The sequence below is a fragment of the Olea europaea genome, unplaced genomic scaffold, assembly GCF_002742605.1.
Source record: "Olea europaea var. sylvestris unplaced genomic scaffold, O_europaea_v1 scaffold1269, whole genome shotgun sequence".
In the NCBI taxonomy this organism is placed as follows: domain Eukaryota; kingdom Viridiplantae; phylum Streptophyta; class Magnoliopsida; order Lamiales; family Oleaceae; genus Olea; species Olea europaea.
In genome coordinates, this window is record NW_019230142.1 from 139,859 (window position 1) to 153,065 (window position 13,207).

At 35.9% G+C, this 13,207-nt stretch overlaps 1 protein-coding gene across 5 annotated transcripts in view; it reads right to left on the reverse strand.

The window, feature by feature from the left end:
- The window catches only part of LOC111374643 (vacuolar protein sorting-associated protein 24 homolog 1-like), a 14,686-nt gene extending 2,808 nt beyond the window's left edge, over positions 1–11,878 (reverse strand). Inside the window, exons 1-3 of one of the 5 annotated variants that reach the window (XM_022997355.1) lie at positions 11,338–11,878; positions 11,130–11,205; positions 7,327–7,448 (exon numbers count right to left, since the gene is read on the reverse strand). In XM_022997355.1, the coding sequence (XP_022853123.1) occupies positions 7,327–7,404 (78 nt within the window). In that variant the 5' untranslated portion in view covers positions 7,405–7,448; positions 11,130–11,205; positions 11,338–11,878. Of the gene's footprint in view, positions 1–3,536; positions 4,797–4,990; positions 6,082–7,015; positions 7,449–8,998; positions 9,993–11,129; positions 11,214–11,337 lie in introns of those variants that run through there. The other 4 variants (XM_022997354.1, XM_022997353.1, XR_002699171.1 and 1 more) reach the window with 4 other exon arrangements.
- Between the last annotated feature and the right edge of the window lie 1,329 nt (positions 11,879–13,207).

Sequence of the window (13,207 nt, forward strand, 5' to 3'; positions counted from 1 at the left end):
GGGCAAGGTTGCTACATTTTCTATACTCGAGTTTGCCCTCATCACTGAATTGAGATGTACAGGCGAAGAGGTAGCGAGGGCCAGTATTTCGACAGATAAGAGACTGCTGAATGATTATTTTAATGGGCACACAACAGTGACACTGGCGCAGTTAGGAGATACATTCAGGAGATGCGATTAGATGTCCGACAAGTTGAAGTTGGAGATGGTGTTTCTACTGGAGAACGTACTGAGGTGTCATCACAGGAAGACGTCGATTGACGTTTTTCATTTGCAAGTTGTTGACGACACCAATACGTTCAACAGCTATCCGTGGGGGGAGAAATGCTTTGTCGATACTTTACGAGTCTTCAGGAGGAGGCATTCGATACCTAGGGGAGATAGGTCGGAGCGTAGGTACTATGTATATGGCCTGCCGTTAGCTTTGCAGGTAAATATTTAACATAATGAATTATCCATTTTTTTATTAAATTGTACATATAATAATCGTAATTGTTGCAGATATGGGTCTACGAGATTGTTCCCATCTTGGCTGGTCGGTATGCTAGGAGAGAGGATACATGCATCCCTCGGATGCACTGCTGGCGAGTACAAGACAAGCCCCTTACAAAACAGTTATCAGTTATCCTAGACGATCCTGAGGTACATATTATATATTTGCGCTTTTTGTTGTATGTCATTTTCGAAACTGGATATGTGGTCAGTAATTCGATGAAATGTCAATATGTCAGCTTGAAGTCCTCACTGAGCTGACACCATCGATCGAGGATAAGGATCAGACTTATATCCGTGAGTTGCTGACAGATCGTGCTGCTCGAGAGAGGCCTGAGTCCATTATCGATCGGAACACGGTATGTTAATTGAATATAATATGTTGATTATCGTTATAATTTTTTAATTAAGTTATTGATTTGTAATGTTTCTTTTTTTAGGAGCGCCGTCGACTATCGCCTCCGCCGAGGGTGTCACCTCCGTCGAGGGCATCACATTTCCCGAGGATGTCGCCTCCGTCAAGGGTGTCACCTCCCTACATGCGATCCCCTCCGCCGAAAGTGTCACCTTCCTGCATGAGATTACCGTCTCTTGCGTTCGGACAACTCCCACGTGGATCAATTGCACGTAATCAGAGTGCTTCCATCGATGATATGTTTCGACTTCTGATAGCGATCAAATGCGATGTAGCTGACTTATGAGGCGAAGTAGCTGACTTACGACGTGATGTCGGGATGGTACAAGTCGGTCTAGGAGACCTTTGTGCTGAGGTCGTAGCGACACGGGGCGACATAGTAGGCCTGCATGGGACTGGCAAGTATTGGGATGGAGGGGGTGACAGAGGGACAGGTGGCTATCGGGATGAAAGGGGTGACGGAGGGGCAGGTGGCTATCGGGACGAAGGGGGTGAAGGAGGGGCAAGCCGCTATCGGGACGGAGGGGCCGGTGGTTATCAAGGTCTAGGAGGTTAGACGGGGTATGTTGACTCGTTGTGGGCATCAGATGATGCATTAACTTCATATCTCGGTGGCCCGATAGATATGGAGATAGAGATGGAGGATGGGGCCCCGATGGAGACGGAGGAGGAGGTCGGGAGGGTGTCGGAGGAGGAGGGGGTACCAGAGGCGAAGGTCGGGAGGGTGCCAGAGAACGAGGGGGTACCCGAGGTGACGGAGGCGGAGGTCGTCAGAGTGTCGGAGGAGGAGGGGGTCGGGTGGGTGCCGAAGGAGGAGATCGGGAGGGTGCCAAAGGAGGAGGGGGTGCCGGAGAAGGAGGTCGGGAGGGTGCCGGACGAGAAGGGAGCACCCGAGGCGGAGGTCGTTAGGGTGTCGGAGGAGGAGGGGGTACCCAAGATGCCGGAGGAGGAGGTAGTGAGGGTGCAGGAGGAGGAGGGGGTATCCGAGGCAGAGAGGGTACCATATCAGATGTCAGACTCGCCGGACGTAGTTTTTCTATAGGAGGGGACGAAAGAGGTGGTCCCGATGGTAGGTGAGGAAGTGTCGGATATTGGGAGGGTGTCGCGTATTGTTGACGTGCCGGAGCTGGTGGTCGACAAGAGGCCGAGGGCACCATCATAGTACGTCGTTTCTCCGTTTACCGCGGAGGCAAAAAGGAGGAGGTTCGTCGACGGCACGTACCCGAATTTATTTAGGGAGGTGGACCACGCCAAGTGGAAAGCGTTCGAGGCGGAGTGAAGAGCAATTATTCTCGGGTAAGTATTGTATTATTCGTTAAGGATTAGTACATTAAGCAGATGCTGACACATCTATATTTTTACTTAACAATTTCTTTTCTTATTTTTCAGTGTCAGTCGCAGGATTGCTCATAAGACGATCTCGGACGCTTACAAGTGGTTTCACGACATTACCACTTCGAGGCTTTGGCTCGCTGATAATGTAAGTAAAGTAGTAATATTGTTATTTATTACGTATACATATTTTTGAGTTTTGAATTTATGAAATTAAATAACTCCTTTTTTAATTGGTGCTTCTTGGTGCAGCACATTGACTTCACCATGGATTTGCTACGAGATCGAGTTGAACGACATCCAAGATCGTTCAACATTCCTGGCCGACTCAAATTGAACACTGAATTCATACGTGTCGTTAATATTGAGTACCAGACATTTCAAGCTATGGGTAGCGAGTACACGATGCCTACATACATGATGGAGTGGGTTGTAGGGATGTGGCCGAGTGTCGGGAGAAAGCCATGGAAAGGTTGTACGCATCTGTACATTCTGGTGTGTATCAATCATCACTACATTGCAGTGGAAATTGTATTCGCCGACTCGACTATGTATGTGTATGACCCCGATCATTCATGCCTGATACAAGTCAGCTCGAGCAAAATCTGGAGTCGTTGTCTGTGATTGTTCCCATGCTGGCTAGATGAGCGAACATTACTGTGCATGACAGACTGGCCACCGTGCGGGATACGATGACAGCGAGACAGCAAAATCTTAAGTATTTATTATTTTATTTTTGTAATTTACAACTTACGTTATAGTTAGACGATGATGTGCTAATACAATATTTTGTAATTGTAGGGGTGATTGCGGCATATTCGCTATCAAGTACATAGAATTTTTTAGTTTAGCACAGAAAGTTGATGCAATCAACAGACATGGATACAAAATTGGAGAAATAAATTAGCTTGTGATTTATTTGAATTTAATGTTGATCCGTAGATATTGAGCCGTGTTTCTTTAAAATAATTGTACATATTGTAACGTTTAAGCATTGTATATTTCATTCATTCATTTGTAATTACGAAATAATTGTAAAACGTTTATTTTTTTTAATATTTAATATTTATTTTATAGTTTATGTGTTTATTTAAATGTTTCATGACGTATTTATAATGTTTGGGTATATTGTGGAGAACGTACTAAGTTTTAAAAAAAAAACATCAAATATTACGAAACTAATTAATGAAATATTAAAATAAAAAAACTAAATCTAATAATTAATATTGAGAATATGCATAAATAATTAATATCAATGTTATAAATAATGTTAAATAAATTTCAATTATATATCTATTACGTTGTCATGCAGAGAGATCTGACTTGTACAAAATCTTCTAGTATGTCCAGTTACACTGCACCTGTCGCACTAACGAGGTCGGGGAAATCCTTCGATCGATGGTATTCTAGGCGTACGTGTACCTTCAGGAGTATGTGGGTCGACTGCTGGTGGTAACAAGTTATTCAATGAGAGAATGTGATTAGGAACTTCCCACTCGACTTCATTCGGTATAGGAAATATGGTTTCGGCATATGCTGCTCTCCAAGAACCAGTCGTGTAAGCACTGTATAAGGTGTGTGGTGAAATTCTTCTGTACATAGCCACCGTCACTGCATGTGTACACGGAAAACTCTCTAACTGAAACTGTCTACATGTGCACGTGTTATCATTCAAGTCGACGATGTATCCGAAATTACGTGCACATCTCGCGGAGAAGCGAAACTGATTTAGGGGTTCTATATGTACCTTCCTTGCCACCTTTAGAGTCTTGAAGAGTTTATCTTCCTGACCCGAGGTTAGCACACTTGTGCAACTCTCTAATTCCTCACGACGATCATGAAACTACTGTTGCAGCTTGTCACGTATGTTCTCAAGCATTGCGAGAATTGGTAACTCTCGATCCTTCTTAAATAAGGCATTGAGCGATTCCGCATTGTTCGATGTCCTCATGTTGTATCGACGTCCTGAAAAATGTGATCGTGCCTAATGTTCGATCCACATCTCTGTCAGATACTCCCATGTATCATAAGATTTATTTTCTATTTCAACCATAAATTTTTCAAACCCTTGAAAACTATAAGCCTCTGCAGCTCTCCTAAACAACGTAACGATGCTCTTTCCTTGATACTTGGTCTTCAGATTTCCTTGTACATGGTACATACAATAACCATGATGTGTCTCAGGAAAGACTTCGACGATACCATTAATTATTGACTGCCTCGGTCGGTTACGAATGCAAGGTTCTCGACATCCCCAATTACTTCCCTCAACTTCATGAAAAACCAACGCATTGCCAAATCATTTTCTCCGTCAACTATGCCGAATGCAAGATGGTAAATTTGGATGTTAGCATCTTGACATGTTGCAATAATCAACTTGCCCCCGTATTTCGCCTTGAGGGTTGTATCGTCGACTAGGATTAAGGGTCGCACTGCGTTTCGAAATCCTCGAACGCATTGTCCAAGGGCCATAAATAAATACTTGAAGCGATTCTCGTCATCCTTCTTAATAAAAAATACCGATCCACTATTAATTCTTCCCATGTTATAGCAAAACCTGACCAATTAAATAAACAATAATCACAATTTAAATAATTAAATAAACAATATTAAAAAATGAAAAATTAACAATTGAATTAAATAATTAATTACACATTAGATAAAGAATCAATAAATAATTAAATAAACAATTGAAATTAATGATTGAATTAGTTAGATAACTATTAAATAAATATCTAAACAAAGAAATACCTAACCAATTTAGCATAACTCTCCTCCGTCGAACCCATCAAATCCTCCAACGTGCATTCTTTGGCCTTCCAAGCCTTCTGATAGCTCATGACCACCCCGTATTCTCGACGAACCTCATTAAAAATGTCTGAAAGTCTGTAGATTATTCGTGGGTCTTGAAACTTGTGCATTACTTCTCGACCAATGAACCATGATCGGGCTTACCTGTGATCATTTCGACGAATACTTACTCCGCAAGTATGTTTCTGTGCATACTTACGAACCACAAAGAACTCATTCGTGTCCATTTTCGTTGCTCGCAAACACCAACAGCAAATGTCGTCAACGTAGACAATTGTGTAAGTCGACTTGTTTGATTTTTTCACTTTAAACTCAAAATTGTGTTTCAAAGCAATCCGGTGAATAGCTTCCTGCAAATCTTTTTTCGTGTGAAACAATTGCTAGACATACAAATCTTCATCATTAAGAACTATACGCGAACAATTAGATGACCGTGCACTCAGTCCAGCCTGTGAGCTCCCACTCGACTCATGTCTCAAACGAGATAAAGCAATAAAATTCTCATTTGTAAAATCATTATCTCTTTCGTTGTCTTGGACTACCGAGTAAATTCTATGTGTAACAGTGAGATCATGGTGAGAAGCAACTGTCTCTGGAACAGCTACAACATCATCACGCACTATTTCTACTGTGTCCCAAAACTCATTCACATTACGATCCCTTCTATCAAAATATTCGTGTTCACTCTCGGGGATATTCTTTTTCATCAAAGTCAAGCAAATAGAAATCACACGTTTCTGGTTCATTTCAATTAAAACCTTCATTTCAACTTCAGAAGTAACTATTATAGGTGGAATTGAATTGAATGTATGCTCATCCATTAAAAATTCCCAATTCCATGGCGTACTCAGAGGGATCGACTTTCAGCAAGTTCTATATCTCATTGTACATTTTTGCATATGACGTACTTGATGTTATTACAATTGCAGTACAACCATGTCTTTCACTCGTCCATTTCCACACCCATCGATCATTTTCATTATTTTCAAATTCACCAAAGTAACAAATCGGGACAGCAGCTGATCCCATATCTGTATTAGGAAACATCATTTATTAAAAAAATTATAATTACGAGAATAAAATGACAAAAAAAAATATGACACAAGGGGGAAAAAAAGGGGCCCGTATCCGGCCCGGATGTTGACAGCCGGCTCGGATAGTCCGGGCCGGCTGTTAAACATCCGACCCGGTCTTTTGGCCGACTATTTTCTATATTTTGCATCTAAACAGATGAATTTTTTTCCTCGTTTTTGCTAAAAAAAATTATACATCCTTTTAAGACTGTAATATTTCATTTTTCTAAAATCATATGCTGAAATTAGATTTAAATATTCAAACAATGTACTAATTTAACTAAAATGAAATTAAACATACGTATTTATACTTACCAATTTCAAGTGCCAACTGTGAGTAATATTTTTTTGTTGAGACTTTGATAATTTTTTGAGATTTCAATGTTCAAACAGATGGAAGAGGAAATTTCTTTTTAACTGTGTTCGAGAATCTGATAAGGAAAGTGATTTCGTTTTGAAATTTAAGTGGGATTGTTTGGATTTATTAATTTTTTAAAGAGGGTATTTTTGTCTTTTAAGCAAATGATATGTTTTTGTAATTACAATACATAATAAGGGCAAAAATAACATTTACTCTTCAGAATGATCTTTTGGTGAATGGCAAAAAAAAATTTGGTCAATGTGAAAAATTAGTATTTTGACCGGGTGCTTCTTAAAATACCCCCTCAAAATATGGAACTTCCTTATTCCAACTTCAACCCATAAAAGATTACTTATTTTAAAACCAATTTACGTGTAAGAACATTATAAGTACTTTATAAGCCAGCCAAGTCTGCTCTAGATTTTTCATGCTTTTCAGTAATTTATAAATTTATCAATGCTCTAGATTATCGACTTACAGAATAAAGCTTTTTATAACCACAAGTGTAATACATCGCCAAGCCAGGAAACGGAAAAGAAAAATGATTCTGGAATTAGACAGAGAAGTTAAATATTATGCAACATGCTAAAACCAATTTTGAGGTTGTATAACATTCATAAAATTATTGATTTTCTTCTGCTCACATAAAGCCATCATTTTCAGCAGGTTGCCTTATAGGATAAACTGAAGGAAACACGAGAAGTGTTTTAATTGTTGCAAGTGACAAAAAGAGTAGTTGAATGGACAAGATGAACAGATTGTAAACCAACTCAAATTGTAACAGCCATTTTTGGAGTCTTATTCTTGTCATCTTTTTATTGAAAGAAAGACAAAAAGTTTACCTTAGTCATTTCCTTGCTGAATTCTTGCATGGTAACAGCCATTTGTGGAGCTTTCATAAGATTGTTGACAAGCTTCATGACTTCGGCACTTTTGGACAAATGTCCCACAGTGCGAGCAATAGCTGTAAACTCAGTAAGAAAAGGTAGAGTATATCAAATACAATATCAAGCAGAAGACAGTGAAGAATGAAGGAAAAATAATATTACAGTGAAGAATGAAGGAAAAATAATATTAAGTTTTCTGTTGTCTATCCACAATATAGAACGGAAAGTCCCACTGAGCATCATCCTTATAAATAAACATGCACAAGATAAATCTAAAAAGAAGGAAAGCACGCCTCCAAGACTCCAACAGAGCCCCTTTCCTCACAAAGGATTACAATAGTAAATATATAGTCAGCTTGTTTTTTAATGTTCAGCAGAAAACAAAGTCACACAGAAAGAGTACCAATTATTGCCAAATATTTGACCTTTATTTAAATTAGACCACTCTAAGGGGGAAGTACTTAGTAATGATAATGTAAAATAAGGAAATACAGTAACTTTTCGTTTTTTTTTTTTTTTTTTTTTTTGGTATTATTATAAAATAAGTCCCGAGTCGGTGAGTCACACGGGTCGGCTGGAGCTAAGCTCGGAACCTCAAAAAGGGGCTCGATCTGAGCTTGAGATAAAGCCTGACCTCGAGCTATGGACAAGAAATTAGTAAAACTTATTGAGACAGGTTGGTAAATGATTAAATTAACAATTCATTTTTTTAATTTTTTTTTTTTTCCTCTATACAAAGCAATTATTTGACTCCTAAAAATATATGCTGACCTTCTTCCATTACAATTCATATGATTAAGAATGTGCACAATCTCTTGACTGGTGAATAGGTTTCACGAGTATCCTGAGCTAGGTGTAATTTTGTATTGCTTCCATACATTCCTTGTGTGCAGTGTTCTCTACTCAATAAGATTTTGTGAATAACTTAAAAATATCATTTTTTTAAGGGAGAAGGAAAATTTTAAGGAGAGAGAACGATATACACAGTAACAGACAAGAAATCCTTCGTAGACCAAAAAAAAAAAAAATTACGTCAGAAGGGTTTTTCAGCTCTTTGTAAAGTAATCAAAGATGTACAGAAAAAGTTCCTGCACCATAGCCCAAAGAGATGCAAAGACAAGTTCTCTATCACAAAGGAAGTGCAACAGTAAAGATAGTTGCTCAAAATTTCTAACATTCGTCTCCCACCAAATGGACAAATTGATAGCCAATAAAGCACATAATTAGAAAGATCTCAAAGAAACAAGTAAACTAATTTTATTTTTTTTGATAGAGCAAATGGCTTTCCAAAGTTCCAGCTTACAATTATAAGGCATAAAGAGATGATCACGTCTCAGAAAGTTCTTGCTACTAATCTACAAAAGTAGGAAACTCTATGTTCTTGCTGAGTCTTTCTAGTTCTCCACACATAACCGATTTACAAATCATTGGAGTGGAAAACATGAGGTCTTAAATTTTGCTAGTCTTACAGAAAGTTTAATGTTTGGGATCAAAATGGCATAATCAAGTGAGGTTTTCATCAAATAATAGAAAGACGAACTGCCTGCTCAAAATAAGCATATTTCTCTGCAGTAGAACATTACTGTACAAAAGTCAAGCACGAGTTAAAATATGAGCAGGAGCATACCAACACTTTCTCCTCGGTGCATCGATATTGAATTCAACTGTGCCTTGTTCTCATATAGACGGTTCACAGTTTTCTAGATCTCACAAGTTCTTTAGCGAGTGCCCGAGAGGAGTATAAGATAAGTCAAAATTGCAAACAAATAGGATTTATATGTCATACTATTACAGCTATCAGGATGTAATAACTGGTTTTTCTAGAAGGTCTTGCGCATCTCATATCATATAGGGTAATCTAAGGGCATCATTCTAAGACAGTTAAGGAAGCAGGTTGTAGGCGATATTGAAATTAGCCAGTTACCAAATTACACTCAAGTACGTGATTACAATATTCAAGAAAATAGATTTAGCAATAACTTGTTCTGTCCTATTGCTCGGATTCAGGTATGGTGTCAGAGACGGGTACCTATCTAGGAGCCTAATCTTGCTTCCTTTAAAATTAGAACATGTGGATACAGTTAAAAAAGAGCAGAATTATCGGTACGAGTAGGGGGATACAAGCTGCATAGTTATGTCCTTTTTTGTTTGTTAAAAATAAATAAATAAATTATGAAAATTAATTTAAATTCAATGCAAAATAACAAAATAACAAATAAAAATGAATCATAATAAATTTTATGCTTAAGGTGAGGGCATTAAAAAGGAACTCATATAACATACTTCAAGAAGTAGAAATAAACTTGTAGAGGAGTCCAAAGATGACATGAAATTGAGTTGTAGATAGATGGTGAATCGACCTATACTTTATTTCGAGACTAACAGAGTTTGTGACTTCGTGTTAATTTTATGAAGTCGTATTATTTTTGTGCTTAGAGCCGTAAACAAGTTACAAATGAAATTGTGTAATTGTACTTTAAAACATATAAATTCGACTGGTGGTGTTGAAAATAAGAGAACAAATAAATGAATAATAAAGTTGCAAATAGATGACAAATTATACTCCAAATATATAGTTTTTACTCGAATTAAAATAATTTGAAAATTTTATTTTAATTACAAAATAAAAAGTTAATAAAAGGCTAGTGAGCAAGCCCATTTAACAAAATTCAAAAGGGAGCCGAAGTCCAAATCATCTTCATCTTCTTCCTTGTGTTAACCTAATTTTCACAGAACCAGAAGCAGTCCTTTTCTTAAGTGTCAGAGCATCACAGATTTTGTCTATTCAATTTTTAAGGAAGTCGAATGTATAAGGAATTGTTAAGACGTTATTTTGAGACTTTACAATTTACTCGGTGTAATAGAAAATGAGAAATGCACTCGTCCACCTAATTAATTTCATCATTTAAAAAGGAATTTACCAATGCTCAAAACAGGTTAAACTATTGTCCAGGGACCGAGCTACAAAATTTCAAACTGGGCCACTACACGGGAAAAAAAATTTACACATAAAAAATTGATTTTTTACCCAAAAAATAAAAATAAAAAACACCTTAAAAAAATGTTATTGGGCCTGAGTGGGGGTTAGCCCCCCCCCCCCCCCCCCCCCCCAAAAAAAAAAGTTCTTTCGTAATTTCAGTATTCACAGATTTAAAAGGGCAAAGAAATCCAAGGTAAGGATTTCGTTCATGGAAGCATATCAAACTTCTGCTTTGTGACTATAGACCAACAAATTTTAAAAATTCGTCTTTTCTTAAGAATTGCAAGATGTTCATTCTAGGCTTCCTAGCCCAGACCCACACTGATCTCCAATTGTATCAAGAGTTGTGACTTCGTTGACAGCAAAACATACAGGACAAATGGATCACTCTCTTAGTATGTACTCTTCTCACAAACTTTTTCTGACCAGAGAAAAATTGTTTCCTTAGGCTTTCTTCCACATGTTATCCCCCCACTCACCCCCAGCCTAACAACACAAAACAATAGATGAAATCTGGATTTCATTTTGTAAGATCTTTATGAATTTATATGACAATGAGAAGAAAGAGGAAAACTTCAGTACTAATTTCAATAACCACTGGGGGAGATGCTGATTATGCATCATGTCACGTTAATATGGTATCAATCATCATTATTCAATAACGAATATGAAAAATTAATGATAGTAACAATTTCAAAATGTTCTAACATCGATCAACGGCATAAATTAATAACATTACGAGATATATAACCTGATCTATATATGCCTTAAATGATACCTTAGCAGAACCCATGTCATTTCTCTTTGCAGCTTCTTTCTTCTTTAATCGCTTTCTGGAAATTCTTCTCTTCTCTCTGTATATCTAATCAAACTCAGCAACAAAAATAATAAAAAACAATAAATTCGAAAATTTCCGACTACAAATAAATTCAATAATCAGAAATTTAAAAAGCCAAAATTTTAAAAAACTGAAAATAAATAATAACCTCGGATTTAGCGTTCGATATTCCGGCACTCTTGGCGAAGTCGACGCTGCCAATCTCTCATTAATTGCTGCGGGTTTGGTTTGGGCTTCATAATACTCATCACTTTTTGCATTTTTCCCTATTTTTAGCTAGGATGGGGGTCGGGATGTCTCTCTACAACTAACACCTACAAAGTTGAACGGATCTGTTTCCAGTTGCGTGAGAATTCTGTAAGCAATTAGATTTCTATGAAGAAAATAAAATGAGGAGATATGTTTTTTCTCTGTAAGCAAAACGTGACAGGAGGAGGACTAGGCTGGAAAGCCGTGTAAAGAGCAGCCGTCTGATCGGAAAGTTTTGTTACCACCGTCAACTCGTTGAGGAAATCATTTGAAATGGCTGGTTGACCGGAAGCTATTTTCACTTTTCACCTTTGACTGATTTTAATAATAATAATAAAATATTAAATTCAAAGACGGTTGTCCAAAAAAACAACGCCATCTATTGCACTTTCCATTTGTTTTTCTTGTGCCAAAACTCATCATCGGAATTCAGTCGTCGATTTTTATCAACAGTCAACACTCATCGAAGAGACACGGTTGCCGAAGAACTTCTTCTTTTAAAGGTTAGCTTTGGGTTGAGTTAGCCCTCGTTTGGTACCCATTTTTCCCAAAATACATTTTTCTCTCTTTTATTTTCAACCATACACTCTTCAATAAAATAATATTACACGCAAAATTAAAATTTTTCCTTATTTTTTAACCACACATTTTTAACAATCACTATTACAAAATGCATTTTTACTATGAAAATGAGAAACAAACATGCTCTTAGATTACAGTTTGGAATATTATTTATGGCGTGAATGTTAAATTTAAGAGTTTTCAATGTGTTGTTGGTGTTATTTAGGGTAAATGTTGAGTAAAGATGAAGAGTTAGATGTGTTTTGGTGAGTAGGAGCTCCATCTTGTCGGAAATGGAGGAATTCGACGAAAAGAAGAGGTCGACTATTGACAGCCGGTCTCTAAAAAGTCGGCTGACTATCAACAGTCAGCAAACCAAGTTGTTAACAGTCGAGGAAAAATCGAGCATCTCAAACTGTTAACAGTCATGGGTCGACTGTTCAGTCCACGACTGTTAAGTGGGTCGACCACCTTTTTTTGTCATTTTTTTAATTTTTTTACATTAATTTAAATCATTTAATATTTCCAATTTTAAATTAAATAATATTTTTTCTTTATCAAATTTAAATAAATTTTTTTATTTCAATTTCAATTTTAAATTTAATTTTTATTTTTATTTCTATTTTAATTTTAATTATTTATTTTTAGTAATAAGATAAAAATTTCTTAGTCTTTATTTAATTTGAATAATTTTTAATTTTTATTTTTATTATTAATTTTTGCTAATATGGTAAAAATTCATATTATTTATTTAATTTGAATAGTTTTTTATTTTCATTTTCATTTTAATTTTTTAATTCTAAATTTATTTTTTATTTTCATTTAAATTATTAATTTTTTGTAATAGGGTAAAAATTTCTTATTTCTTTATTTAATTTTAATAATTTTATATTTTCATCTTTATTTTAATTTTAATTATTAATTTTTGGTAATATGGTAAAAATTTCATATTCTTTATTTAATTTAAATAATTTTATATTTTAATTTTAATTTGATTTTTTATTTTTATTTTAATTATAAATTTTGGTAATAGGGTAAAAATTTCATATTCTTTATTTAATTTAAATAATTTTATATTTTAATTTTAATTTGATTTTTTATTTTTATTTTAATTATAAATTTTGGTAATAGGGTAAAAATTTCATATTCTTTATTTAATTTAAATAATTTTATATTTTAATTTTAATTTGATTTTTTATTTTTATTTT